This window comes from Cetorhinus maximus, chromosome 11 (genome assembly GCF_964194155.1).
Source record: "Cetorhinus maximus chromosome 11, sCetMax3.hap1.1, whole genome shotgun sequence".
Taxonomy (NCBI): Eukaryota; Metazoa; Chordata; class Chondrichthyes; order Lamniformes; family Cetorhinidae; genus Cetorhinus; species Cetorhinus maximus.
In genome coordinates this window covers 87170013-87197821 of record NC_135889.1, presented here as the reverse complement: position 1 = coordinate 87197821, position 27809 = coordinate 87170013, and the positions used below count along the sequence as shown (strand labels likewise).

The following is a 27809-nucleotide window of genomic DNA, read 5'->3' as shown; positions in this document are numbered from 1 at the left end:
CAGGAAATGTGAAGTTATTCACTTCAGCCAGAAGAATAGAAAAGCAAAATATTCTTTAATTGCTGTGAAACTTCTAAGTGTTGATGTTCCAAGAGACTTGGGTGTGATCATAGAAATGCAGAATGTTAGCATGGAGGTGCAGCAAGCAAATAGGAAGGCAAATGGTGTGCTGTTTTATTGCAAGAGGATTAGAATACTAGAATAAATAAGTCTTGCTACAATTGTACAGGGCTTTGGTGAGACCACATCTGGAACACTGTGCAGTTTTAGTCTCCGCATTTAAGAAAGCACATACTTGCATTGGAGGCAGAACAGCAAAGGTTCACTAAATTGGTCCCTGGGATGAGTGGGTTGTCTTATGATGAAAGGCTAAGTAAATTGGGTTTATATTCTCTGGAGTTTAGAAGAATGAGAGGCAATCTCATTGAAACCTGCAAAATTCTGAAGGGGCTTGATAGGGTAGATGCTAAGAGATTGTTTCTGCTAGTCAGGGAGTCTAAAACACAGGGGCACAGTTTCAGGATAAGGGTCTGACCATTTACGACTAAGATTAGGAGAAATTACTTAGCTCAAAGGATTGTGAATCTTAGGAATTCTCTACCTCAGAGGCTTTTGGATGCTCCATCATTGAATACATTTAAGGCTGGGATAGACAGATTTTTGGTGTCTCAGGGAATTGAGGGATATGGGGAGCAGGTGGGAAAATAGAGTTGAAGCCCAAGATCAGCCATGGTTGTATTGAATGGCAGAGCAGGCTCAAGGGCCATATGGTTTACTCCTTTTTCTTGTGTTCTTCTTTCTTGTGGGTTGCATTTATTCTTGAGTTGAAACATTAAAAATGAATTTATGGTGCATAATGGACTTCTCAATGTAGTTTTACTTTAGTAAAAAAGGAATGTTAGATGCAGAGTTTGGTGATCACTAACAAATCAAATCTAGGATGTAATTTCCTCTCTGCAAAATGCGTCATACTGACACTACTCAAGGAGGGGGGGGGGGGGAGAAGGTTTCCAAAATGACTAATGACAGCAGTAAATAATATCTGCATTAACAAATAATACTTGACATGAAGCCAAATGGAACATAGGACCTTATCATATGTGCAAAATATTAGCCAGAGATCTAAGCCACATTCACGCTTGCTGACCAGGAAATGCACCTTGGATAACAGGAAACGCCCCTTGGATAACAGGAAACACACATTCCTTTTCCTGAACCCAACAGGGAAAAGTATCCCGATTTTCCCCAATAACGTCTTTCCATTACTGTGACCTCAGTAACAGATGGCTCTCATTTAATTTTCACTTGCCATGACAAGGAAAAGCCTGGAAAAAATATAACATTGTGAAATACATAGTTATTTTATGACGAATACTAATGTCTGTTTTAAACTGTTTTTTTCATTGCCAATTCCTCCTATCACATTGTCTGTAATTGTAAACTGTTGTTAAGCTACGCGCATCGTGAGGAAACTTGTTTCAGATTTCATGAATATTAGCCAAACATAAATGTGATGTTTATGTGCGATTTCCTCTGAAACAATAACTCTGAACACTGCTTGTACCTTTTGTTCTCAGAACTCACTCTGCAATTGTTGTATCCTGAGGGCTTTGATGAAAACAATCAATATCCTGTTCTGCTGGTTGTGTAAGTAATCCTGTCACTTAAGATTCAAAATCGCTGCTGACAAATACATCATTAAGTTATAGGCACACAATGCTTATTTCACTCTTAAATACTATGGGTTGGATTTTATTTTCCCCCAAGCCCCTGTGGCGGGTTTGCCAGAGGAGAGGCCCGTAAAATATCATGAGTGCCATGATACACGGCCATCCTGCCCGCATCACTATTTCACCAGGGGTGGAGGGTGGTGTGGGGCAGCCAACCCACCTGTGGGCCAACTGAGGCCCCTAAGTGGCCAATTAATGTCCATTTAATGTGCCTCATCCACAGCCCCTAGGCCCACGCCATGCATCCAGCATTCTATGAGTGGACTGGTGATGGGCAAGGGGAGTCCATCCTTAATGGGCTGCCTGGGCCCATCAGTGGACACTCCATCCACCATGCCTTCCACCCCTGGCCTGTTTACCCTGGTCCCCAACCCACTCGGTTCCCTTGCTGAGGCCTCCCAACCTGGTCCCTGTGAGATCCCCAGAGCTACCTCCGATCCTGGCTCCAATGTAGGTGACTTCCTGCAGACCTTGCTGCAAAACTGGCAGTGGCCACCATCCCCTGTGGCACTGCCAGTGCTGGACAGCTGTCAGCCTCTGATTGGCCGGCAGCTCTCCGAGGCAAAACTTCCTGGTGCCGAGGGGCAGAAGTCCCTTCCCAAGCCAATTAACGGCCATTTGGCCAATAAATGCCTATAGGACGAGCCTGCCAATTGGAGGGGGACCTGCCTCCAGATTTTACACTTGGGGTGGAGGACCACCACCCCCAATGTAAAATCCAGCCCAATGAGCTTGGCATCCCAATGTTTGCTAAACTTAGTGAAATAGTTGATATGTATAAAGACAGCTGAAATGTTGGAAGGAAGTGCTGATTGCTTTGGACAATCCTACCATCAACAAAGTGAATAAGGAATTACTGAAAGGCAGAAAAAAAAGGCAATTTAATGAGTTATGGACCTGTTCAAGATCATTCATAAAGCTAGTGATTTGTCACAGCATGGCATTCCATGATTTTGTAATTTTACCTGATTGGCTTCTATGTAGCATGATTATTTTAAATATAGCTTTTTATGGGATTATCTTTAAAAATCTGCTGCTCGAGATATATTAGCACATTGTTTCTGTTCAAATAATTATCTAATGCCCTCTTGAATGCCTCAATTGAACCTGCCTCCGCCACACTTCCAGGCAGTGCATTCCAGACCCGAACCACTCGTATGAAAAAGTTTTTTCAAAGTAAGGGTACTTACCCACCACAAAGCTGCTAAACACACCAGAAAAAGTTAGGGCTTTTCCATTTAAGTGAAAATGAAATTTTAATGGTATGGTATGCATTAATTACTGCCAAACAACCTGTCGGCCATTGGCAAGCCTAATGTCTCATCCCTTCAGATTTTAATCATTGTTGGATATTTTAAAAACTTAAAATGTGAAAACAAAAACTTTTTTTAACTTTTTATTTTTGTTTCTTTTATATTTCTCTCTGAATCCCATCCTTCATTTTGTTTTCTGTATACGATTTTACATTCTAATTACACTTTATGATTTAGTATGGATTCTTCAATAGTCTGGATTTTGCAGTCAACAGCAAAACAAGGATGCTCACCGCTGACCTTATAGAAAGCTGCGGACAAAGATCTAGGGGAGAATTTTCTCCCTGTCGGTGGGGGTGGGTTTGGGTGGCCGTGGGTGGGCATGCAGCCTATCGCTGCCCTTGACTGGCTGCATGCCGCCATTTTACACGGGCCTGTGCAGACGGAGGGAGTAGGCTGAGTCGGGGCCTGCGCTCTTTCGTGCATTCGCGCGAAAGAGCGCAGAAATCTCCCTGAGGCACAGAGCTGCCTCATGGAGATTACTTTGATTTTTAAAAATTTTAATAAATGAAAAAAAAATTTAAAGACATGTCCACTCCTGTGACAGTGTCACATGAGCTGGGACATGTCTAGGAATTTTATTAAAAATTTCTATTAATGTTTTAAAACTTCATGAAACCTCATCCCGCCCATGATAATTGCGAAGGCCGCCTGGGCTCTTCACCTGCCTGCCAACCTTAAGGTTGGACGGGCAGCTCAGTTTATTCATTTAATTGGTATTTAAATGGCCTGAATAGGCCTTTGACAGTTCAGCGGGTGCGCAACCGAGTCAGCTGCGCGCCTGTCGAACTGAAAATCTAAACGACACACGGTGACGTCGGGACGCACGCCTGATGTCACTACGTGTCATTTTATGCCTCAGCGAGAGGCCCCACCCCCACCATCCAAGCCGAAGATTCAGGCCCAAGTGTTTTTACACCAAAACCAGCAGTGTAAATATGAAAGTTTTTGTCAATTCACTGATTGTTTAGAGATTGCATTTATGGGTGAATCTTGACAGGATCCTCTGGAGGAGCATAGAATTACTGACAGCAACTTCTGGATCTCCGCATTATTCTGTGGACTCCCGAAGTTGCTGTCAGTTTCAGTGGAATAACAGTGCTGAACGCTGACTGTTCTAGCACCATTGCCACTGCATCATCAGGGCCCAGTCGGATTTGGTGAGGAGACACAGCATTGCTTGCTCTGTTCATGGTACCTTGTGGAGGGCACTGTTCATTCACTGCTGATCACAAAATCTAAGGGCATTGTGTTATTAATGATAATGTAAAATCAAAACGTTATCATGAAGATCAGCTGGTATAGGGCAGGATCTATAGGTTGGTGAGCGCGAGGTGGGGCCCGCTCGTCGACGTGTAAAATGACGCGGGATGACATTGGGCGAAACTCCCGACGTCACTCTGCGTCATTTCCGTTGACAGGTCGGCAGGGCCGCAGCCTAGTCAGCTGTGCGACTGCCAACCTGTCAATGGCCTATTGAGGCCATTAATAAAACGATTTAGGTAATTGACAGGGATGTCCATCCAACCTTAAGGTTGGCGGGCAGGCCGTGAGCCCTGGTGGGCTTCGAGAAAGCATGAAACCTCATCCATGGGAGGGATGAGGTTTCATGAGGGTTTTTAAAATTTTAATAAAGGTTTGAGTTAAAGTGATGGACATGTCCCAACTCATGTGACAGTGTCACATGAAGGGACATGTCAGGGAAATTTTTTAAACATTTACCTTAAAAGTTTTAATTCTGAGCCGATCTTCCTGAGGCAGCACTTAGCCTCAGGGAGATGCAGAAGGGCGCACTCCCGGCTGAGGGAATCCCCCTGCCTGCACAGGGAGCGCATAGCGCTTCCTGGCGGACGTCACGCTGGGTGGGCCTTAATTGGCCCGCCCACGTAAAATGGTGGCGCGCCCCCGATCGAGTGTGCCAATCGGAGGTGCACCTGCCCGCACCCACTCCTGCACTTCCCATTGTGTATGTGGTGCTGGCAGAGTGGCATTGTTACTGGATGAGCAATCCAGAGGCCCAGACTAATCCTTCGGAAACATGATTTCAAATCCCACCAAAGCAGTGGAGCAATTTAAATATATTTACTTAATAAATTCAATTAATTAATAAATCTGCAGTAGAATGCTGGTCTCATTAATAATAATCATGAAACTGCCAGATTGTCATAAAAACCATCTGGTTCACTAATGCCCGTCATGGGAGGAAATCTGCTGTCCTTTCCCATTCTGGCCTACATGTGACTCCAGACCCACAGCAATGTGGTTGACTCTGAACTGCCCTCTGAAATGGACTAGCAAGCCACTCAATTCAAGGGCAATTAGCAATGGGCAATAAATGCTGACTTGCCAGCAGTGCTCATATCCCAAGAACGAATTAAAGAAAGTTGTAGCATAGCCATTATAGCTATCTGCAGCCATCATGGTAAAGTACTCGCAGACCCAGTACAACGGATGTTTCAGCCTTTGATCCTTGATTTCAAACTATCTCAAAATGTACTACTTGTTTTGATTGAAGTTAAAAAAAAACAGAAAATTCCATTCAAATCATTATACCAGGTTTCTACCAATACAATTAGCTATTTTCAAATTCACAATTTTTTTCTCAACATTAGATAAAACTGTCTCATAATTTTTAGGTAAATTTCTAACCTTAGTCATCAATGATAAACTCGAGTTGCATTATAAATAAAAACAGAACGTGCTGGAAAAACTCAGCAGGCCTGGCAGCATCTGCGGAGAGAGAAACGGAGTTAACGTTTTGAGGCCAATACTTCTTCAGAACTGTTCTGTCCAGAGGTGCTGCTCACTTTTTCTAGCACTTATTGTTTTTATTTCAGATCTCCAGCATTCACATTGTTTTCCTTTTATTCAAGTTGCATCATGTAGTTACAGAGTCACAACAAAAGGTATTTTTCTCCAGTTGAGACCTGACATTGTAATTGGAATATTATGAAGATAAATAGTATAGAAAAGTTTCCTGTCAAAAAGCAAAGTGTTGTGGTCATTTATTGGTATATTTAAACAAAGAGGAGTAGGAGGTGAAGAGGACAAACGAGGAATACAGAAGCACAAATGAAAAATATTCTAAGCAAGTGTTCCCCATTTGCTATCTCACATCAGTCCACTAACTGGCCAGTGAAGAAATAGTACTTGAAGAACCTCAGGCTATGACTAAATCGAGTGGAATATGTAATGAAGGGAAGAAAGGACGTGCAATAATATAGCACGTTTACAACCTTGTGATTTCCTAAAGTGCTTCATAGCCAACTTTTGAAGTGTATTCACTGTAGTAATAAAGGGAAGTAGAAAAGCAAATTTGCACATGACCAGATCCCACAAGCTGTAATGAGATAATGACCAGATAATTTGTGTTTTTAGTGAGTGTTGGCTGAGGGATAAATATTGTCCAGGCCACCCAGGACTTCACTGCTCTTCTTTTATGCTCACCAGAGAGAAAGAGAACAGATCCTAGGTTTATAGTTTAATCCGAGAGACAGCCCTACCAACAGTGCAGCTCTCCCTCAGTACTGCATTGGAGTATCAACCTAGATTTTGTGTTCCTGACACTGGAGTAGAATTTGAAGCCACAACCTTTTGACTCTGAGGAGAGAGTGATTGCATTGAGCTGCGTCTGACAACTGTCCACGGGATTCATCCCACTGGTGAAAGTTAAAATTTAACCCAGGATGAAGGGCTTTTAGTATCAGGTGGACGGCCACCCATTCCCTCCAGCAGATGGCCTGGTCCATCTCAAGGGTCAAGCTTCATCAACAGTCCACAGGTGAGCTGCATGTCCTCAAGCAGGCCTCAGGACTGCACAGTATCAGGCCAGCAAAAAGGTACTTCCAGACTCCATTTAAGAAGAGGGATGATGAGGTCAGTGGAGTTAGGGGGAGCCCAGAGTGACCTGGGCCAGATTATTCTTGTGGAGCCCAGAGATTTGTTTGGGCCTCACAAAAATATTTTAGACCTAACTTTTTGGGAACACTTTCTCTTGGCTGGTAGATGTGAAGGTAGCTGACATCAATAAAAGCTGATACCTTTCCTCCATTTCTGTGGTGTGTTCATAGAACAATCCTAAACTGTAGGCAAATCAAAATTTATGGCTGTAATGTAAACAGAGCTACAGTTTGACCTGAACAGTGATCTCCGGTAGAAAGTAGTTTATTCTGCCAAGACACATGCTAAACCAGTTGTGGTTAAGATAGATAGACATATTCCTTGCCTGGCTATCAAAGTTTTGCCATAGAGCTTTGTACGACCTAAATTAGATAATGATCTAAGTTGCTAATAAGAAAACAATAATGCAGTTTCTTTATGACATCTTTCCGGGGTTTTAAATCCTAATGCTTTACATAACAAGCTAAAGGAATGTCGATAATAATTACCATTCTTGTATTGGTATTTGCAGTGACGGAGCCCCAGGGAGCCAGCTGGTTACTGATAAGTTTTGGATTGACTGGGATTCAGTACTTGTCAGCTCTGATAATGTCATCCTTGCTCGTTTTGATGGCCGTGGGAGTGGTTTTCAAGGGCTTAAAATTCTGCAGGACATCCATCGAAGGTTGGGGACAGTGGAAGTCAAAGACCAAATTACAGCAGTGCAGTATGTATTTAAAATTTTGTTGGATTGTTTTTCTGCCTTTCAATCAAGGTTCACTGTCTTCAATAAAAAAAAAAATAAGCAAAATTTTATCTGTTGAAGCATGGGGATGTATAAAAGGAGTGAATGTCATTTTTTTCCTCTGATGGTGTGAAGGGATTATGTGATTTGGTACAATTTATATCATTGCATTGCCTGCTTTACAAAGCATTTTCTTTTTATTTACACTTTTTCTTAAGTTCAGTGCTCATTTCAACCAAAATGCATTTGCATAATTTTTTTTTTGGTTCAATAGATTGACTCCCACTCTAGCTTTAATTGTGATTTCTCATCAAAAAGGAAGTTGCTTAAGTCTATGAAAAATGCATATTATTAATGTTGCATGAAGTGTAATTTTGAGCTACTCATTTTGATAATAAGTTCTTTGCGGTCTATGATCTCTTTTGACTTTTCCATCCCATCTCATCATCCCAACATGAGTGCCCTTAATTGAGAGAAGTCAGGAATTGTCACTGCAGAGAATTTTCTCTTGCTGCCAGTCTTACAATTAACATCGCACTGGCAAAATGTATCCTCAAGGACTGCAAATGTCACTTTGGATAATTATGCTTCAGAAATAGGCCAGGCCCGGTTTTGCCTGGTTTAAAACAAAGTTTTATTTTGGAATCAATGCATATTTGCTTTTAATTTTACTAAAAGAAATGAACAAACCCATTGTTACTGAGACTGAAAGTTGATTTCAGTTTTATCTTTTCTGAATGACAATGTTTGCCTCTTTACAAAATCAAACCCCTAGGCCAGAATTTTCCATCCCCATTGGTGTCAGGCGTCATGGCGGGCATGAGTGAACAATATGGCAGGAAGGCCAAAAATCGTTTTCATGATGTTGTAAAACCAGTTTGCGATCGTCCGCTTCAACCGTTAATGACAGGCCACCTTTCCCACCGCCACACGCCAGGAATGTCATTTTAATACACCTGCATCTCATTATAAGCCCTGCTCGCTGGAATCATCCCCGCCATGTCAAATTTAGCACCCACATCGGCAGCAAAACACGTCAGCCCAGAACACATCTTGACAAGTGTGATGTGCAGAAGTTGCAACTTACCATTAGGGCCTTGCTCACATTGTGGACATCCAAGGAGCAGAAGATGCTGGAGCCCTACAGCTACCGGACCCTGGAGGAACACATTCATCGCACGCTGGGTGGATTCCGATGGACATGGCTCACGGAAGGTGGAAGGTCACCACTGGCATCTGGGGTCTGCTTCGGGACATCAGTGTCTTAGCCATGGTCTGCCATAGACAATGGTCGAGGGGATGGAGAGGATGGTCTATGTTTGACTTGGAGAGGAAGGTGTACGGGGGTCGGGGGTGGGGGGTTGTGAGGTTGGGAAGGTGGGAACGATGGTGTGAGGGCAGGGTGAGGTTGGGAGGGGGGAATGAAAGTGCTGGGCGGTGAGGGTATGGTGGGGAGGGAGTACGGGAGAGGAGGGTGTAACGGGAGAGTACGGCAACTGAGGAGAAAGGAGTTCAGGGGGAGGGAGGGAGGAGGGAATTAGAGGGAAGGAAGAGGTAAGGGTGGAGGAAGGAGCAAGGAGCGAGGAAGGAGTAAAGGGAGGGATGTCCAGGTGAATGTGCAAGGGAGGGGTCTGTGGAGTCGATGACTGCCTCCTGGGGAGCGAAATTAGGATGGTCATGGTAGGAGAGAATGGCAAGAATGAGAGAGGGCAGAGGAGCCAGTAGGGTGGGAAGGTGAGGGTGCAACACTAGCGGTAGAAGGGACTGCGAGGGTGGTTGGTGGGGACTCAGAGGCAGACACAGACCCTTGGAGTGGGAAGGAGGAGGTCAGGGTCAATGTGGATGGGGATGGGATTCTCGGGAAGATAGGGAACTTGCACATCCACCTGGACATCCCAGAAAGAAGAGTTCCGGCTGGTAGGTGACAGTGGGGAGGTGGAAGGTGATGCAGGGGGTGTCAACAGTGATGGAGTAAAGGAGTTAAGTGACTGGGGGGGTGGGGGCGAAAGGATGGGGGTGCGGAAGACATACTTTACAACAACCTTCTTTTAAAATCAAAAGTGAAAGAAGCCTCGTGTTGGGTGGGCACAGGTGCTGCATGGGAGTGTGTTCAGTGGATGGGTAGAGATACAGTTGAGCTCAGATGGACAACTGAAAGAGAACCCAAGCAGGCAGAATAAAAAATGCTCTGGACATTGAGATGAAGGTGATGGATGAAGGCTCCGTGGGCATGGGAGAGTGCTTGCACAAGGCTTCGAAAGGCCCTGTCGCGCACACACTTCTGCCTCCAGAGTCACCCGTGGGCTGCCTGCATGCAGCTGAACTGTTAGTACTGGTGGGTGGGTATGCAGGGGGAGGACTCACGAAGCCTGTAAATGAAGCTGAAAGAGACCATTACACATTATTCAGTGAAAGTGAATATCTTTTCAAATTATAAAGTGACAAAATGTGTTCACCCGTGCAACCACTTGTGATCAGAAATTCTTAACTTTTCTAGGCCTACCACTTCTTCTAGGTGCTGCCCTGACATCCGCAGCAGGGGTGATGACAGCCTGTGCAATGGTTAGACAGGCTATGCAATGGTTGGCCCTGTTAACTCTGATAACTTTGGTGTGGGTCCTCTGGAGAGTCCAAGCTTTGAAAGCCCCAGCTTGCTTTGACTGTCCTCCTGTGGGCCAGCTGCTCCCTCTATGATGACAGAGAAAAAATTGAGGGGGTAACAGGCAAAGGGGACTCAGAGGGAGAGGACAGCCTCTGAGATTCCTGAGTGGATGACCCAGGGGTGTCTAGCTGCTGCTCCCCCTCCTCTTGAAGGCTCCGACCTGACTGCTTGAGGGGAAGAGCACCTCAAGGACATCGAGGTGGCCTGATTCCCTCTCGCATTGTCGCTGCCGGAACTCAACCGTGGCTACCTTGATGGAGTGCGCGCATCTCCGCATTCTGCTGGACCAGGTCTCCATGGCAGCCACCATCCTTCCAGTGAAGACCTCCATACGTACACATGTGTGCACCATTTCATCAGAGAGCAGGTGGACGTACTCCTCCAACTTGCATGCCACTCTGTTGAGGGCTTCCAACAGCTCTGCGTGATGTTGCCCCGCCTTCTGCTGACTCTCCACGATAAGTTGGAAGGCTGAATCTAGAGGCTCGTCATCTGACTCAGACCTTACAGATGCCTCTTCCCCAGCAGCCCTCTGGGTGCCGGATAGCTTAGTTATACCTGCCTCCTCCTGCTGCGGACACGTATGGTGACCACCAGATTGTGAACCCAAGCCTGCTCTAGGTCCAGGTCCCACTGAGGTGTGTGCCTCTGCGCTGGTGGAGGGTGTGGGTAAGTGCTGTGACCGGTCTTCCAGGCTGCTTATTCCCAGCTCTTCAATGGAGGAGTTGTCCTCTTGGCTAGAGGTGAGGACTTGGATGGAGCTGAGGGACTGGCTGGCTGAGGATGTTGGTCGCTTGGCAGAGCTCCCTGTGAATCAAAGTAGAGATAATTAGTGCATGGCAGCAAAGTCAAAAGCAGGAGAGAGAGCACTCACAGTTGCGTTGAGAGAGGGCTGATGTGGTGCAGGATCCTCATGTGGGTGTTTGCCACTGACCTCACCGTCGCCATAGGCATGCCACATCCTCACCAGTCAGCGTGATGGAATGCCCCTCAAAGTGAGTGAGGGGCCTAATGTGGGCCACTGCACCCAGTCTGGGCCCTCTCCCTGCTGCTTTGAGCCAGCTTCTCCTACATGAAAACAGATGGAGAGAGTGTGAGCAGGATGCATGGTGCTGCATGGAATGTTTGTGTGGTGAGTGGAACCATGGACAGGATGAGATCACGAACTCCAGAGGATATGAGCCTGATGGAAATGTGAGGGTGTGTATGGGAATTAGTGGTGTTGTCCATTGAGGTGTGACATCCCTGTGGATGCATGATGGGTTTGTGAGTGTGTGAGTTGATAGTGGTGAGAAGAGTGACTTATCCTGGCGGAATGGATGAAAGAATTTGTCCTCTTTCTGCACTGGATGACTGACCTCTTTTGCAGGGCATTGGTGCTGATCACCGCTGCCAGCACCTCCCATGCTGGATTGGTGACCTTGTTTGTTGGCTTTCGCCCAGAGCAGGGGTAGAGGACTTCACCGTGGGCCTCTACGGCATCCAGTAGCCACTTCAGGGAGGCATCGCTAAATCTTGGGGGCAGCATGTTTCCTCCCTTTGGCAGCCATCAATTCCCAGCAGCTTCCTATCCCTCAAAGAGCGCTCGCTCTTTGCAGGAGCAGCCTTTAAATATGGCAACCCGTTTTGGTGAAGGACTGAGGTGAATGCGGGACGGTGAATCAGAGGACCAGCGACCCAGCGTGTTTCCTGGGAATGCATAATTAATGAGGTGGGAATGGGACAATGCGGCATGAAAACCCGCCATTGTGGCCAGCGGGTAAAACATCCTTTTTCCCACCCGCTACTGCACATAGTGCAAATCTGGGACGATTCCATCCCCAGTGTCCAAAGTTAAGCTGCTATTTTGAGTTGCATAACTTTGCTAATGATATTACTAACAGTGGTGCCTCTAAGACTACCAGGGATCCGATGAGTGAACTACTACTATAAGGCCACGGCCACCATTTTCCCTGGCTGCTGAAATTATACCGTTCACCAGTAGCGTGTAACCATCCTTCACTACAACAACAATTTACATTTATACACTTTTAGTCAGCTATCCTAATGACATGGATGAGAGTTTTGGAATTAAATGGGCTGAGGCAGTGGCAGAGATGGGTGATATTACAGAGGTGGAATTAATGCAGCCTTAGCATTGGAGGGGATGTGGGCTAAAAAGTTCAGCTTGTGAACAAGTCAATTGTTAAGCTTGCAAACAGTTTGGTGACAGTGACCATGGAGGGGCAATTGAACCGGTGGCAAGGGTATGAAGTTTGTGACAAGCTCAAGGATGGTGACTTCAGCCTTTGCTATGTTTAACTGTGTTCAAGCTGGACTGGATGATGCACAAGCAATCTGCTAACATGGAGGCAGTGGAGAGGTAGCGAAGAGGTAATGCTGGGCATCATCAGTGTATGGGCGGAAGCTGATCTTATATCTTTAAATTATGTTTCCAAGGGACAGCATGTAGTTAAGGAAGAGGACGGATCCAATAATGGTCCCTTTGGGATCTCCAGAGGAGCCATTGTTGGAGCTTATTTTACTTCAATTGAAGGTAAGGGCAGAACCAAACAATAGCAATCCCACTGAGTTAGGCAATGAGGAAATGTGTTACAAGTGAATAGTCATGTCAAAGGCTCCTGAAAGGTTGGGCAGGGATTGCACACTGTGGTCAGAGTCACAAAAAATGTAATTTGTGATTTTTATTAGGGCCATTTTACAGCTGTGGCAGAGATGATTAACAAGATTAACTGATGGAGTTGTGTGCTTACAGTTGGGCAGTGTCAATGTGTTCGAGGACTTTGGAGAGGATGGTATTGTAGTTTGCAAGGACAGAGAGGTGAAGGATGAATTTTATGAGGAGGTGGGGCGATGATGAAGATTTTCAATGGGAGGGGGCACTATCTGAGAAAAGGGAAGGAACTATTTACAATATCAGCTTACATGAAGATCGAGAAGGGAATTTGGATGGTCAGCAGTTTAATGGGGTCACAAGAGCAAGAACTGGTTCTATTGTACAAGATGAACTCAGAGAGCCAATGAATGGCTAAACTATGGTAAACAAAGGACCAAATTCTAGTGGGTAACGCATTTGAAAATGCAGTTTTAATTAACTTGGAGAAGAGATTTTGCTAGGGTGGCTGCAAAAGCATCGTGCCTGCTATAGAGGAACATGGATAATGAGGGAAATAAGGAATTAAGATGACCTCACCTGTGAATGGGACAATGAAACTAGTGGAGTCACATCAGATTGTAAAGTTGAGGTGCTAGCCAGGAATATGGGAATATGGAGAAGAAGGTTAGGGAATGACAAGAGCACAGTGAATTGAGGAGAGAGGTCAAAGGAAGCCCAGATGGAGCTTGGATTTACTGTGGATGAGAAGTTGTTCAGACTGCACAAGTTCACATATTCTCCACCAAGAATGACATCTGATTGCCAAGCAGCAAACAAGTTATTGAAAAGACTGTTTTGCTGTAGCACTAGTCGTGGTAGGGAAGCTTATAGTGCTACATGTAACATGTACCAAACTTGATGTCTTTTTTTTGATTAGAAAAAACCTCCCCAACCTGAAATGATCCGCATTGAGCATAATACAAGCATTCGATGCAACTAGAGATTTTCAGTTCACTTCATATCTCATTTCACATAGTTATTAATGTTAATTTAATGGGGTCCATATTACAAACCAAGCTTTGTCGCAGTTGTGATAACTTAAATATTTATTATTTTAAGATGGGAAAAGTTTTAACTTAAATATTTTAATTCATTTTTTTCTTTTTTTTATTTCAGATCATTGTTGAAATTACCATTTATTGATGCAAACAGAATAGGTGTTTACGGGAAGGTAAACTTCAGCTGTAACAAATTATAGCTCTCAACAAGTTGAGATGAATTTTACACAGTGCTCTATGCCTTACAGCATTGTTTGGTCTATTTTGTTTGGCAGTGCACAAGACTACTTACCCAAAAAATAATTATTAATTTAAATCTATTTGAGTGTACTTTCACACTGGTACACTAGTATTTCATGATAATTCTGCAAAGGAATTTGTTTCTTACAGTATATTTCAGCATCACAAGCTATTTCTTCCTTGGGCTGAAAGCAGAGAATCAATTACATTCAAGATAAAGTGCAAAAGCCCTTTTTTGGTTACCTGACTTAGCGATTTATAATATAATAATTTTTATCATTTTCGCAGCATCTGCTTCAATTCTCTGTGATCACCATATACTAAAATCAATCAGGTACAATCAACAAAATCTCAAGTGCTTAATCTTTTTTTGACTTTGGCATCGTCCATTTCAGGAAACGATGGACTGTGCCCAGGGTGCATGTCACTTCTGTATTGAACATCATCTGTTGTGCCTGTCGAGACCAATTTATAGGTGGCAGTCCTTTCCGCAGCTGGCACAAATCAATAGCGTTGGCCTGAGGTTGACTGATTTTTTTTTTTCCTTCCAGCAATCATTCCTTTTGTCCTCTGCTTTTTCCATGCCCTTCCTGGCTGTTTGTCTCTAGGCACTCTGATCAGCAGCAAGGACTTTACTTGCATCAACTCCGATCCTGATCAACTTGAACTCTCGCTTGCAGACATCTTTATATCACAGACGTAGGCCTGTTGGTCTCATGCTAATAGCAAGCTCGTCACAGACCATGCCTTTGGGGATGCGGCTCTCATCCATTCGGCCCACAGGATCCAGCTAACAGGGTCGCTGCTGACTCAAGAGGGCAAACATGCTGGGGATCCCAGCGTGCTAGTGTACTTCCATATTCAGCACTCTGTCTTGCTAAGAGATGCCCAATATTTGCCTGAGGCAGCGGAGTTGGAAGCCTTTCAGTTACCTTTCTTGACTTGCATAAGTTGACCATGCCTCACTAGTATAAAGGAGGGTGATGAGAACACAAGCCTGGTACACGTGGAACTTGGTATTTTCAGTTAGTTTTCTGATGTTGGTCCCACACTTGACTTCTCAACTTTGACATGACAACCGTGGCCTTGGGCATCCTAGTGCTGATTCCAGCTTCAAGTAATTGTTAATCCAAGGTCCGTGAAGCTGTCGACGACCTCCAGAGTGAAGTTCTCGATGTTAATTGAAGGTGGAGTCTCTACATCCAGGCCCAAACTTTGGGCTTCCTGACTTAGATTGTCAGTCTGAAGTCCTTGCAGGCCCAGGAGAATCGACCTACAAGCTGTTGCAAGTGAATTTCAGTATGGGATTCCAGCATGGTGTCATCAGCAAACAGCAAGTCATGAACTAGGGCATTATGCACTTGGGTCTTGGCATGCATCTTGCCAAATCGAACAGCTTGCCATTGGCTCTATCATGCAGGTAGACACCCTCGTTTGAATCACCAAAAACATACAATAGAAGCAAGGGGAAAAATATGCCTAAGAGATTTGACTCCAGGATGCAGCCCTGCTTTACCGTGCTGCTAATCTTGAAAGCCTCTATTGATGCTCCATTGTTACTGACCAAACTGCACGTTCCTGCCCAGGAGTCCAGTCTATTTTCCACAGCAGTTTAAAAATTCCATCTCTTGCTGAAGGCCTTGGTGAGGTCAATCAAGGCAGTGGTCTGCACTGTTCACAGCTCTTCTCCTGTACCTGCCAAAGTGAGAAAATCATGTCCGCTATCGATCTACCAGCGCTGAAGCCTCACTGAGACTTGGGATAGATGTGTGATACCAAGGTCTGCAGTCTGGTCAGAGCAACCCGAGCAAAGACCTTCCACATAGTGCTTAACAAGGAGATGCCTCGGAAAGTATTGCAGTCACTGCGATCCCCTTTGTTGAGGCACATATTGTTCTTTCCAGCAGAGACACAAAAGTTCATGTAGGCGCTACAGCAATGCTGATTGTCCACTTTTGAAATCTAAAGTAGAATGCTATCATTTCCTGGGGCTTGATCACTGGCACGATGGTCAATGGGCTTGTTGAGCTTTACTATGTTGGGTTCCTCCAGGACAGGAAATTCAGATGATCCTACATTGACACCGCACTCTTGCCTTGGGAGTTGTTGTCCAAAATAGCTTGATCAACGATGTTGGGGAACTCCTGAGTCCTTTCAGTGTCAGTGTTATGGCAAGTGTTGATCTGAGGATGACCTTTCTTCTTGGATTGATATAGTTTCCTTGGCTGAAATCTGACCTTGCTACACACCAGGGAGTGGTCAGTGTCACAGTCAGCGCTGTGGTACTTACGAGTGATGAGGGCACTGTTGAGGGTGGTACGTCTTGTGATGATGAGATCTAGCTGGTGCCAGTGGTGTGATCTCCAATGTCTCCAGGACACCTTGTCATACAGCTTAGGTTGGAAGTAGCTGATCATCACACAGAGTCCTTGGTAACAGCATAACCCCAACAACCTCTGTCCATTTTCATGTCTTGCCAATTGAAGTCCCCTAGAGAATGTACAGTTGCTCAGGAAGGATGGAAGGTGGGGAAGTGGTGGGGGCCTGTATAATGGGAAGGTTCGAGGATGGCTTTTCTGCCCAGAGACCACGGCTAGATTTTCGCTCCTTAGGCAGGTGCACAGAGTCAGGAAAATACCTTGCACCAGCCTCAGGAAAACAGCCCTAAACAGCTGGATTTTCGTTCCGGAGGTGGGGCTGGGTGGCAGGTGCATGCTGGAGTCAGGCCTGCCAACCCCAGTAAAAGTTTGGAGGCAGCCCCAGGGGCTTCTGAGTGCCAAGGCGGGCTAGTTAATAAAGCCTGCCTCGAAGATCTGGACCTTGTCCCAGTGGTAATAAAAGTAGTTAAACCCTCACCCTTCACACCCCCTCACCTCCTACCCCTACCCATGCCAACCGATGCCCCCGCCCACAACCATGACCCCCTTTATGCCCTTTTGTCCATCCTCCATGGCCTCTCATAGCCTCCATGCCAACCCATGCCCCTCTACCCATTCCCATGGGCCCTTATAGCCTCTTTGCTAACTTAGTGCCAATTCGTGCAACTCATGATCCCCCACTCACCCCCATGGACCCTTATAGCCCCTATGCCAACAGTTCCAATTTATGCCTATCCACGTCCCCCACCCTTTGCCCTTATACCCTCCATGTCAATTCACCCAGTATCCATCATGGGCAGGCCTCAGGAGCCATGTTGAGATGATTAAAACAAAGTTTTAGGTTTCTATTATAAACTTCACTATATATAAAAAAAACCACTCTTTGATTAAAAATCCATTCAATGCATTTAAATCCCTTCAGGTACTTAATCCCTGATTAAAAACAAACATTTATTATCATAGCTAATCCCTTAATAACCTCTTGGAGCTGTCAATCAAACTGTGAATTTACAGGCCCCCCACTGTGATACTGATAGGTTGTGGAAGCAGTCAAACAGTAATAATACTATAATGGTAGCCCTCAGGCTTTTGTCAACAAACAGCTATTAAAGTTGCAAGCACTGGCTTTTTTTAACTCTGAGACACATTAGGCTGTTTTGTATACAAAATTTAAAGAACAGGGGATTTAAATAACTTGACAGCTTTATAGTTCTACATATCTTATCCACCTTTTATACATGTTCACTTCTACTCTTAAAAATTGTAAGACACACACTGTGGGACATAGACCTCACTCCAACAAAAATTGGTCTGTTTGAACTCAGCACTGAGTTCAAATTGCCCTGCTGGGTTTGAGTTTCCCATATATATGAATCACCTCCCTCTCCCCACATTCCCCGCCACCCCCCCAACCCCAGCCCCTCAAGTGAAAAAAAGGATCTATCCCAAATGGGGGCAGGACTTCCTGATCCGGTGATCCGGCAGCATTTTGTTAAGGTGCAGAGTCTCCATGACTCTGCAAAAATCTTGGCCCAATTGAGGCCCAAGGGTCCATGACCAGACCATGTGCGCACCCCACCAGATAATCCCTGGCAACTATACATGCAACCTAGTGGGGCCTCCCTCTTACTTGAGCAACCCATGCCCAACAGAGAGACCCACTGGCAGAAAGCACCACACATGCAGGAAGACCCCCACCTGTCCTTTAACCCAAACACCCTCCCTACCCTTGCCAGGCCTCCTTGATTGGTCCCGATGATCCCAACTCACCCAAGCTTCCTGTGATGATCCTGCTCCTAGAGCTCACTGCAATGCAGGCAATGGCCTCCACTTCCTGCTGTGTGCCAGTGATGGACAGCTGCTATCCTCTGAGTGGCCAACAGGTCTCTGGGGTGGGATATCTACCCCCCACCAGGGTCTGGTGGTAAGCGGCCCCCCATGGATCCAGGAACTCTGACAACACCCATGGGTTGCCTGATTGGGACTTAATCCCAACAGGTCTCCCAGAAACAGCCTCAGCAGATTGCCATTGGCTCTCTAGCCAATGGACAATCCCACTGCCATGATCATTAAATTTTCCACCCTCTGAATGGTTAGGAAAACGTTTGTATAAACATTCAACTATACACATTCTGGAGGTCATTTGTACCATGAAAGAGGGCAGAAAATTGACAGTATTAGATTAGCCACCCATTAAGTCACTGGAAAGGATAATTGGCTGGGGTGTATAATGGCTGGCAATCTTCTTCTGTCAGTTTTCCATTTCATCAAAGTTGAAAATTTACCCAATTTACTTCCATTAGACTCTATCGTTTATGAAATTTTCAATTACTTCAAAATAAATCTGCATTTTTAGATCTAACTTAAAGTGAACTTTCAGTAGTAACAATGTAAAAAGATGTTATACCTGAATTAGTTATTTATTCTTAAACATTTTAAAAACAGAATTTTTATAAAGTGTTAAGATTTTGTCTCACTTTGACAGGCATATGGAGGCTATGTCACATCCATGATTCTTAGTTCCACTGACAGAATCTTCAAATGTGGAGTCGCCGTAGCACCAATTACTGACTGGAAGTTGTATGGTAAGTAAACAATAAAAATCATAAATCATTAAATGTAACTAATTCAATGCTGCAAGTTCAAATATTTTCCTTACAGTCTGTGCCAAAAAAGAGATATCTCCAGTCAATGTTTGAACTTTACGATTGCAAACAATACATTGGGGTACAAATTCAACTTAGGCAATAGTGCAAAAGGAACAGTGTTATATTGGTATCTGTCAGACACCACATCCATTGATTAGTTTCATTGGTGTAGAACAAGTGGCCAATGCACCCTCATCCATTTTGCACTCCCACCCAATATGTATGTCAACCCCATTAGTATTGAACGTGTATTCTTAGTTAAAATTTCATTGCATATGCAAATAACGGGCCTGACACCTGAAGGTGCCTGTGCAAGATCAGTTTGTCTTGTGGCCCAGCAGGTGGTCCTTAAAGTGTGCTATCACAAAGGTAATTCTGTTTTTTTAAATACAGCTGAACCTGGAGCTGGATGGAACAGGAGTGCTCCCCCTTTATCCTGGCTTCAGCCTTCCATGATCTCCGCCGACCATGAGCCTCTCTTCCGATCTGATAGCCTTCCTCCTGATATGATCATATCCCTTTCCAACTCAACCACACTTCTTCCTGCTTCTGTCTCCCCTCTTCCTAATCACCCAACTTCCAACTTTATCCACTTACATGAGGACTGCTACTGGCATCACAGTAGCTCAATTTTTCAATTGTCTTGACTGGTGAGCTGTCTGATGTCTATTAGGTGGCTACAGCTCATTGGCATAATTTGAATAATTTAAATTTAAATGTCAGGTAAGCCTTGGGACCATTTGTTTAAATGCAGGGATCGAAGCCAACAAGGAAAGGCTTTTCCAAGCAATGTATTTATTTTGTTCAGCTAGTGTAGTGTGCACTGACTCAGAGGGGTCAATCTCAGGGTATCTAATGATGAAATAATCATCTGTTGTCCGTGGCCTTGCCGAGTAACTTTATATTCACTCTTGGGGAGATACAGGTCTTCAACTTTTTCCCCAAAGCTCTATTGGAGAGGCTGCAATAACATCCCTTACATTGTATTATGATACTGCAGAAATATCAGTTTGGCTTTCTGATTATCTACATTTTTGGATCTTGTTGCCAAAAATGAAGTCAATGCTGAGAAAAAATAATTCACAGACATTTGCTTCTTAATACAGTGGTTTTCTTTTACTTTGCTGGCGACCAAAGCACAGGATATTAAGTCTTATAGAAGTGTTCAGAGAGGAAACGTGCATGGGAATTTTATGGAGGTGCAATTGTGTAATGTTATATGGACAGTATATATAACTTATCAGATTATCAAATTCCTTGATTTGTTTTGTTTATGAGTTGAAGAATATTTGAGATAATTAAATAAATTGTAGTTGAGAAGCCAGATGAAGGTCAAATAAGTTTGAGTTTTTAAAAGCCATACTGGTCACTAATAATATATTTTCTTAATAATGACAAATATCTGTCCTTGGACTATAGATTCTACTTCCAGAAAAGAGTGCATATTCATGGTTCTCTTGAGAAATTCTGAGTGTCAGTCATTTATCTTCTCCTATTGACTTCAACGCCTTTCTATTTGGACAGTAATTGTTGAGCTGCCATTGCAATTGATGACATGCTTAACATTTCTCTATAGATTCAGTCACACGTTATTTATTGAAATGAAGACCAGCTAATTTCTCAGCCAGACACTCATCACTCTAATCTTGACAGGTTAACTCAGGCTCTGCTGCTGTCTGCCACACCTCTTGACTGCTGACATAAAGGGCCTTGTTTAACCTTTTGCAAGTGGGTGGGTTTTAAATGAATTAAAATCTCACCTATAGATATAAACTAAAAGCGAATGAGCAAAATTAGAAAGGAAATTCGGTTTCATGAAAAGCTTTCTCCCAGACTTAGCTAGTCTGTCAGCTTTCTTCCTAGATTTTGAATTTAAATGGCATGTCAGAGGCATCTTTAAAATTTTAAAGCTAGATTAAAATGAACTTCTCAATTTTTTGCTGGAATTTTTAGTATTCATTATTCAGTTCATATCGACGATAGGAAGTAAAATTAAAGTTCCATACCATACTAATAACTGCAGTTAGAATGGTTGGGGAATTTGGCAAACAATAGAGTCTTTCAATGAAATAAAAGCAAAAAACTGCGGATGCTGGAAATCCAAAACAAAAACAAAAACACCTGGAAAAACTCAGCAGGTCTGGCAGCATCTGCGGAGAGGAACACAGTTAACGTTTCGAGTCTGAATGACCCTTCATGAAACCTTGATTACATTGTCATTGCCCTGTTGCTATTCCAGTATGACATTGTGCCCAAGTGGTATTCAAGGTGTCTTGATAAACACGAGGCAAGGTGATTGGCTAATACTGCCTCTTGAGAAATCAGTTCACTGATTTCCATTTTATGTTAAATCAAGTTTGGTATTCGGTTGTAAACGCAAACAGAAAATGCTGGAAAAGCTCAGCAGGTCTGACAGCATCTGTGGAGAGGGAAACAGAGTTAACGTTTTGAATCCGTATGACCCTTCTTCAGAGCACCTTCTTCAAAGCATTTTGCTTTTATCTTGCTATTCGGTCATGTTGTTAGCCACAAATTAATTATTAAGTAGAAGAGCTGGCACCTAAGAGGACTGACCACTTCATGGAAAAAGGCTGAGGGTTTGGGTCAGTTATTGTTGGTTGTTTAGCAATAGTTCATTCACAAGAATGAAGACACCATGAAAAAGTGGATTAAATTGATTTTTCTTCTTACAGCTTCAGCATTCACAGAGCGATACCTCGGATTACCATCACGAGATGAAAATATTTATCAAGTGAGTTCTTTAAAAGCACTCAAAAGGCACAATGGCTAAGTACCAATTCAATGTTTTGAAATTTAGGGCAGAAATGCTCAGCACAATCCCACCGAAAATCAGAAGGTATTATAGATGAGAATGTCTGAAGGATGATGGCTGAACAACCTACCACTGTCTCACTATCCCAACCAGGATGTCCCTACCCTGCTTCCACCAGATTGGTCTGGCCAATTCATCCCCACCTATGCATGCAAATAGCCATGAGGCATAGACCCAGCAGATCTCTCTCTTCTCTGCCACAGTTATCACTGTCTCCCAATGCTGCCACTTAGAAGGTGCTAATAGATTCCTTGAAGCAGTGATAAAGACCCAGAGCTCCCTATATGGAAGGAAAGGGTATTATTGTGCCTCCTTGCATTGTATTCTTCCCCAAAGTCTTACATGTTGCAGGCCACAGTCTCTTTGTAATATCATTGCTGCACCAACATTGGGATTTCTTCACTCACACAAGCAAGTTTCCTCTTAATGGTGGAAGCCCCACCAGGAGCCCAGTGTAGTTATACAATGAACCTCAATCCAGGAAAATAAGTCAGAACGGGGATAGAGGGGCAGACAAAAGCCCTGTCCTGCTGAAACTCCACCCACAAAGGAGAATCCTCCCTTAACACTTACGTTTCACAACTAATTTCCCTCTAGTCCCATTTTTATGCTGTGCCTTTAGATGTGCTAATTATGTTTTAATATAAATAACCAAAGAATAGTGTGTTTAAAATTCATATTAGTAACTCAATTTTTGATTGCTTATAGGAATCTAGTGTGCTACAAAACGTTGATGAAATTAAAGATGAGAGTTTTCTGATTGTACATGGGACTGCTGATGGTAAGACTTACTTTACCATACCTCTCAAATTCGAGCATAATGCTGTTTGCTATTCCCCCAAAGTACTTTAAACTGTTTTTCAATAGTAGTTTCAAAATGCTGCTATTAGAGTTATAGTTACTTTTGTATCCAAGTTTTTGGTTAAAGTTGAAAACTTTTCTTTATTGTGGCCTAAAGTAAATCCATGGCATGTCTGCCAGAACTCCGGAATGGATACAACTTTCCCTCCTTTACTCTCTCTGTTTCTATCTCTCTGTTACTCTGCTTGCTTCTCTCTGTTACTGTCTCCTACTATGTTGGTTCTCTTAGGGGTCAATTGTGCAAAGGTTGTTCACTTTTCACCTCTCCGCCACAGCATAAATAGCAAAATTTACAACTGTTGTTCTCCTTGGAACAAAAGAAAGTTGAGGGGAGATTTGATAGAGCTGCACAAGATTACGTTAGGTTTGGATAAGGTAGGCAAAGAAAAGATGCACACATTATCTGATGGTATAAGTGTTACAAATATGAAGTTTATATGATTATTATGTTTTGTGACCGTGACTTTAGTTCAGGATAAAATGAAGGGGTCATGTGACCTTTTCTGAATTCTGCCTAACTACAGGCCTGAGTGACGTGGCTGTCAAAGATTAAGTGGAGACCCAGGTTGTTTTGCTGGAATGAATGAGACAATGGCAACAGCATCTATGCTTACAATGGTTCAACAGTAAGTCTCCAAAGTCCCAGGAAGGTGTTGAGAATGTCAGGTTGTAAACAATTATGCTTTAAACTGTTGATGTACTTCCAAGATAAAAGATAGTTGGGGTTTGAAGGATAGCTAATCAGCATTTCTGCCTGAATACAAAGCCTATGTGATTCATGTTGCCATGGAGATGGCTTTAAGAGGGGAAGTTTCTAAGATATCCCTGAATCTCAAACACAGGCAGTCTGCCAGGATCCAGGAGAGAGAGAGAGAAAGAGAGAGAGAGCGCAGCTAGAGGCTGAAAGTCTTTAACGTTCACCATGCAGGAACATGGGTGGGAGCTCACACTTCGATTGAAAAGACCAAATTCGGGAGGATTTGAAATTGAGCTGGAAGATTCACCCAGCATACGCTAGAGGGAGTATCTCCTGGAAAAACCCTCACCGTAAAACACAGTTCTGGTGTTAGAAGTTACCAGGCTGGAAAAGAAAAAAAACAGAAATTTGGAGCTAAGAATCACTTCAGACTGGTCCTGGGAGGATTGGATATCTACCTAAGGGAAAGTGTAAAGTATAATTGTGAAGTGGAATTTTTATTTGTGTTTAAAAAAAGGGGAAAATTCTGTTTGGTAGTTTAAAGTATACGTTACCTACATGAATAATATTTAGTCATATTGCTCCTGGTTTGCTTATTATAGTAAACATCTTAAAACATGAAATATTGTCATGCCATCCTTTCAGCTATTAACTGGAAGTTTAAATTTCTTTTTAAAAGTTACTGGTCTCTATGGGGATCATAACACAAGGACTAGGGGATGTACCTTTAAGGTTTTGGGTAAGAGATTCTGGAGACGTGAGGAAGAACATTTTACGCAGTGAATTATAATGAACCCACTGCCTACGAAGATGGTGGAAGCAAAGATGATCGATGATTTCAAAAGGAAACTGCATAAGCACTTGAGGAAAATAAACTTGCAGGGCTACGGGGATAGAGAGGGGGAATGGGGCTGACTGGACTGCTCTACAGAGAGCTCGCATTGACACAATGGGCAGAATGCCCTCTTTCTGTGCTTTTATGAGAGTATAATTCTATGACAAAACAGGCCAATATAGGCCCGGTTCCTGGCCTTACATTAAAGATTCCAAAAGCTCTTTTGAACATTGAGAACCCCCCCGCCAAACAAGACCATCAATACAAGATGGGTAGAGTCAGGGAAAATACTCTCAATGACAGAGGCTCCCACATACTTAGCTTGGAAGCAGATGGGGGCCAGTATGGCAGAAGATACACTGAGTGAAACAAGATGGAGGGGGTGTGGGCTGGAACTTCAAGGAAAGATTTGGCGGCACGCACCTGATCGGGTTTGCGCTTGCTCCTGCCCACCCCTGCACAACCCGCCCCCCGACGGGAGGAGAATCCTTCCCCAAGTTTCAAATGGAGGGCCATATTCACAGGCAATGTAGCCCTGTCTCTAAGCTGTGCCCCCTGTAAGAAGGACTTGGAGCAGGAAAAATCAATTAATTGTTACTTCATTGTTTTAATCAGCATAAAAAAGAGATTTTGACCTGGAAATTCCTTTGGAGTTTTGCCAATCTCCCAATTGAAAACCGGAACACCAAGTGAAGCAACATAAAGAAATATTTTCAGCCATTCATACCATTTCTTTGGGGGCCCTGCTGGTCTCCCACCAAAGTTAGCACAGATCAGGAGAATCCCTGCCTTTCTTCAATGATGTAAAAATTTTGCATTGGTACACAAAGGGATGAGCAGGTATAAACAACACCCGCAGGAATACTGAATAGAGCTTCCCAGTTGTTCTGTTGGAAAATGTGCAAAACTAAACAATACAAACTAAACACGGTTCCAGTTTTGATTGCCAAACTGTTGTGAGCTAGTTGAGCTCACCTGGGATTGTATTCAGGGGTTACAATGGGCCTTCAGAATTCAGACAGTGACTGGGATTTCCCGGTTCCATTGTGGTGGGACCAGACAATCCCTGCTGCAGGCGGCCGGAAAACCCCTCCCAGAGCCTCTTTCTATTAACCCATATCAAAAATTCTGTTGAAATGTAGCCAGGGCAGAATCGATCTGGACTATATTTCCAATGGTTGAAAAGCCGAGCTATGTCTAATGACAGTGAAAATGAACTGGTTGCTGCACTGTAGCACTTTATATTTTACCACTCTGGCTGAACACAAAGCTTATCCAAAGACGGGCTGGTAGAGCAAAGCATCCCTGGAACTAGAATCTCTGACCTTCTGGTCTACGTTTCCCACCACTAGACTATTCACATTGGGCTGAATTTTACGCTGATCGGGCAGGCACACCCCCCCACCCGATCGGGCGTGAAATTTCGGTCTGCAGGCATGCGCAGGTGTTGGAGTTGCACCCACTATCAATTAAAAGGCCATTAAAAATACAATTGACCAAGATTTCCCATTGCCCAGGCAATTTTGCGCTTGTCACATGGACAAAACAGGCAGACAGGCAGCCAACAATTTGCAAAACCTTATCCAAGGGTGGGATAAAAAGGGACTGCAGCATTGCTAGTGTGAGTAGTGAGGAGTTTTGGAGATAGTTTGCTGCTGGTTGCTTATTAGTTCTTGGCAGTTTCTTCTCTGTTCAGGGCTTCATTGTTAGCATTTCCAGACAGCATGTGAGGACTGATTGGTGTCTCCAAGGATTTTGACCATATGGACCCTTCCAGACACCAGACAACCTTCTGTTACCCTGGTAATGGAGATTGTGATCTCCATTGGAGACACCTCCTCTGAGAAGAAAGTGAGGGGCAGAAGGGAGAGGAGGCCAGGTGTCCCTATGAGGCTTCCAGTGGAGCAACCTGTGGGAGGAGAGGCTCAAGCAGAGGGGGCACAGGCCCAGCTGGCAGTCCAAGGTGGAAGGGGCCGCAGGAGAAGCCAGTATCCTGCTGCCAAGGTTTACAGGCAGCAATGCAGCTACCTCAACATGTCCGAGGTGCAATGCCAAAGGAGACTCCACCTCTCAAGGGAGACTGTGACCTCCATTTGTCAGATTATTGGGCTTGAGATTATTCCTGACTGTGTGAGTGGACACCCCATCCCAGTGGCTCTGAAGGTCACAATGATCCTCAACCTCTATGCTTCCGGTTCTTTCCAGGTGCCTTTGTCAACAGGAAGAGATTCCATTCCATTAACATACAGATAGTTGGTGATCACAAGACATATATTCTGCAAGTCTGTGCAAGGTACGCTGGCAGGTCCCATGACACTTACATCCTCAGACACTCCCAGGTGCACAAGCTCTTCAGTGCTCCAGCCCGACTGGATGCATGGCTGCTGGGTGACAAGGGCTATCTGTTGAAAAGGTGGCTTATGACACTTCTCCACCACCCAGGAACAGAGGTAGAGCAGCATAATAATAGGAGTCATGCCTCTAGAAGGGCAGTGATAGAAAGGACCATAGGCCTTCTGAAGATGCACTTCTGATGCCTGGACCATTCAGGGGGAAGCACTACAATACCCCCCAGAGCGGGTGTCACTGATCGTGGTTACATGCTGCGCTCTCCACAATCTGGCTCTGGCAAGGGGGGACCCACTGGAGGAAGAGGATCTTGAGACACCTCCACAGGCCACAGAGGATGAATCCAGTAGTGAGTCGGAAGAGGAGCACAGTGAGAAGAACACTGAGGGTGTGGAGGCAGACTTCTGTAACCTTCAGGGAGGCAGGGACGCCTTGATCCAACGCTAGGGTGCCAAATAACCGCGCCCACCTCATGCCAGGGCTTCTGCCTCCATCCAGGATGTCCAAAATACCCCTGTCATGTGAACCTAAGCCCATTCATTGCTTAAGCAATAAAGTTTGGAGCTACTCGCGTCCAGCATTACACACTGGCATACCCTGCACCAAAAATAAAAGGTGAAGCATACTCAGCCCATCACAACAAAAGCAAATTTAATACAAAAACAAAAATACCTGGAAAAACTCAGCAGGTCTGGCAGCATCTGTGGAGAGGAGCACAGTTAACGTTTCGAGTCCGAATGACCCTTCAACAGAACTAAGGAAAAATAGAAAAGAGGTGAAATATAAGTTGGTTTAAGGTGGGGGGTGGGACAAGAAGCCAATGGGAGCAGACAGTGCTACAGCTGGCATCTCCCCAGCCATCGCAGCCTCATCAGATGCCGTGCAAAAGCAAATTTAATGTTATTGTCACGTTCAAATCACATTGACGTGACCATTACTGGTGTTGATGTTCACACAGGTAAGACAGATAAACCAAACACAACTG

General features: G+C 44.2%; 1 protein-coding gene across 1 annotated transcript in view; it reads left to right on the top strand.

Annotated features, from left to right (window-relative positions):
* Nucleotides 1-27809, top strand: part of dpp10 (dipeptidyl peptidase like 10) — a 942753-nt gene that overhangs the window by 898457 nt on the left and 16487 nt on the right. The window contains exons 19-24 of the mRNA XM_078552405.1: nt 1578-1647; nt 7455-7649; nt 14102-14156; nt 19087-19186; nt 21943-22001; nt 22791-22863. Coding sequence (XP_078408531.1) covers nt 1578-1647; nt 7455-7649; nt 14102-14156; nt 19087-19186; nt 21943-22001; nt 22791-22863 — 552 coding nt within the window. The remainder of the gene's footprint in view (nt 1-1577; nt 1648-7454; nt 7650-14101; nt 14157-19086; nt 19187-21942; nt 22002-22790; nt 22864-27809) is intronic.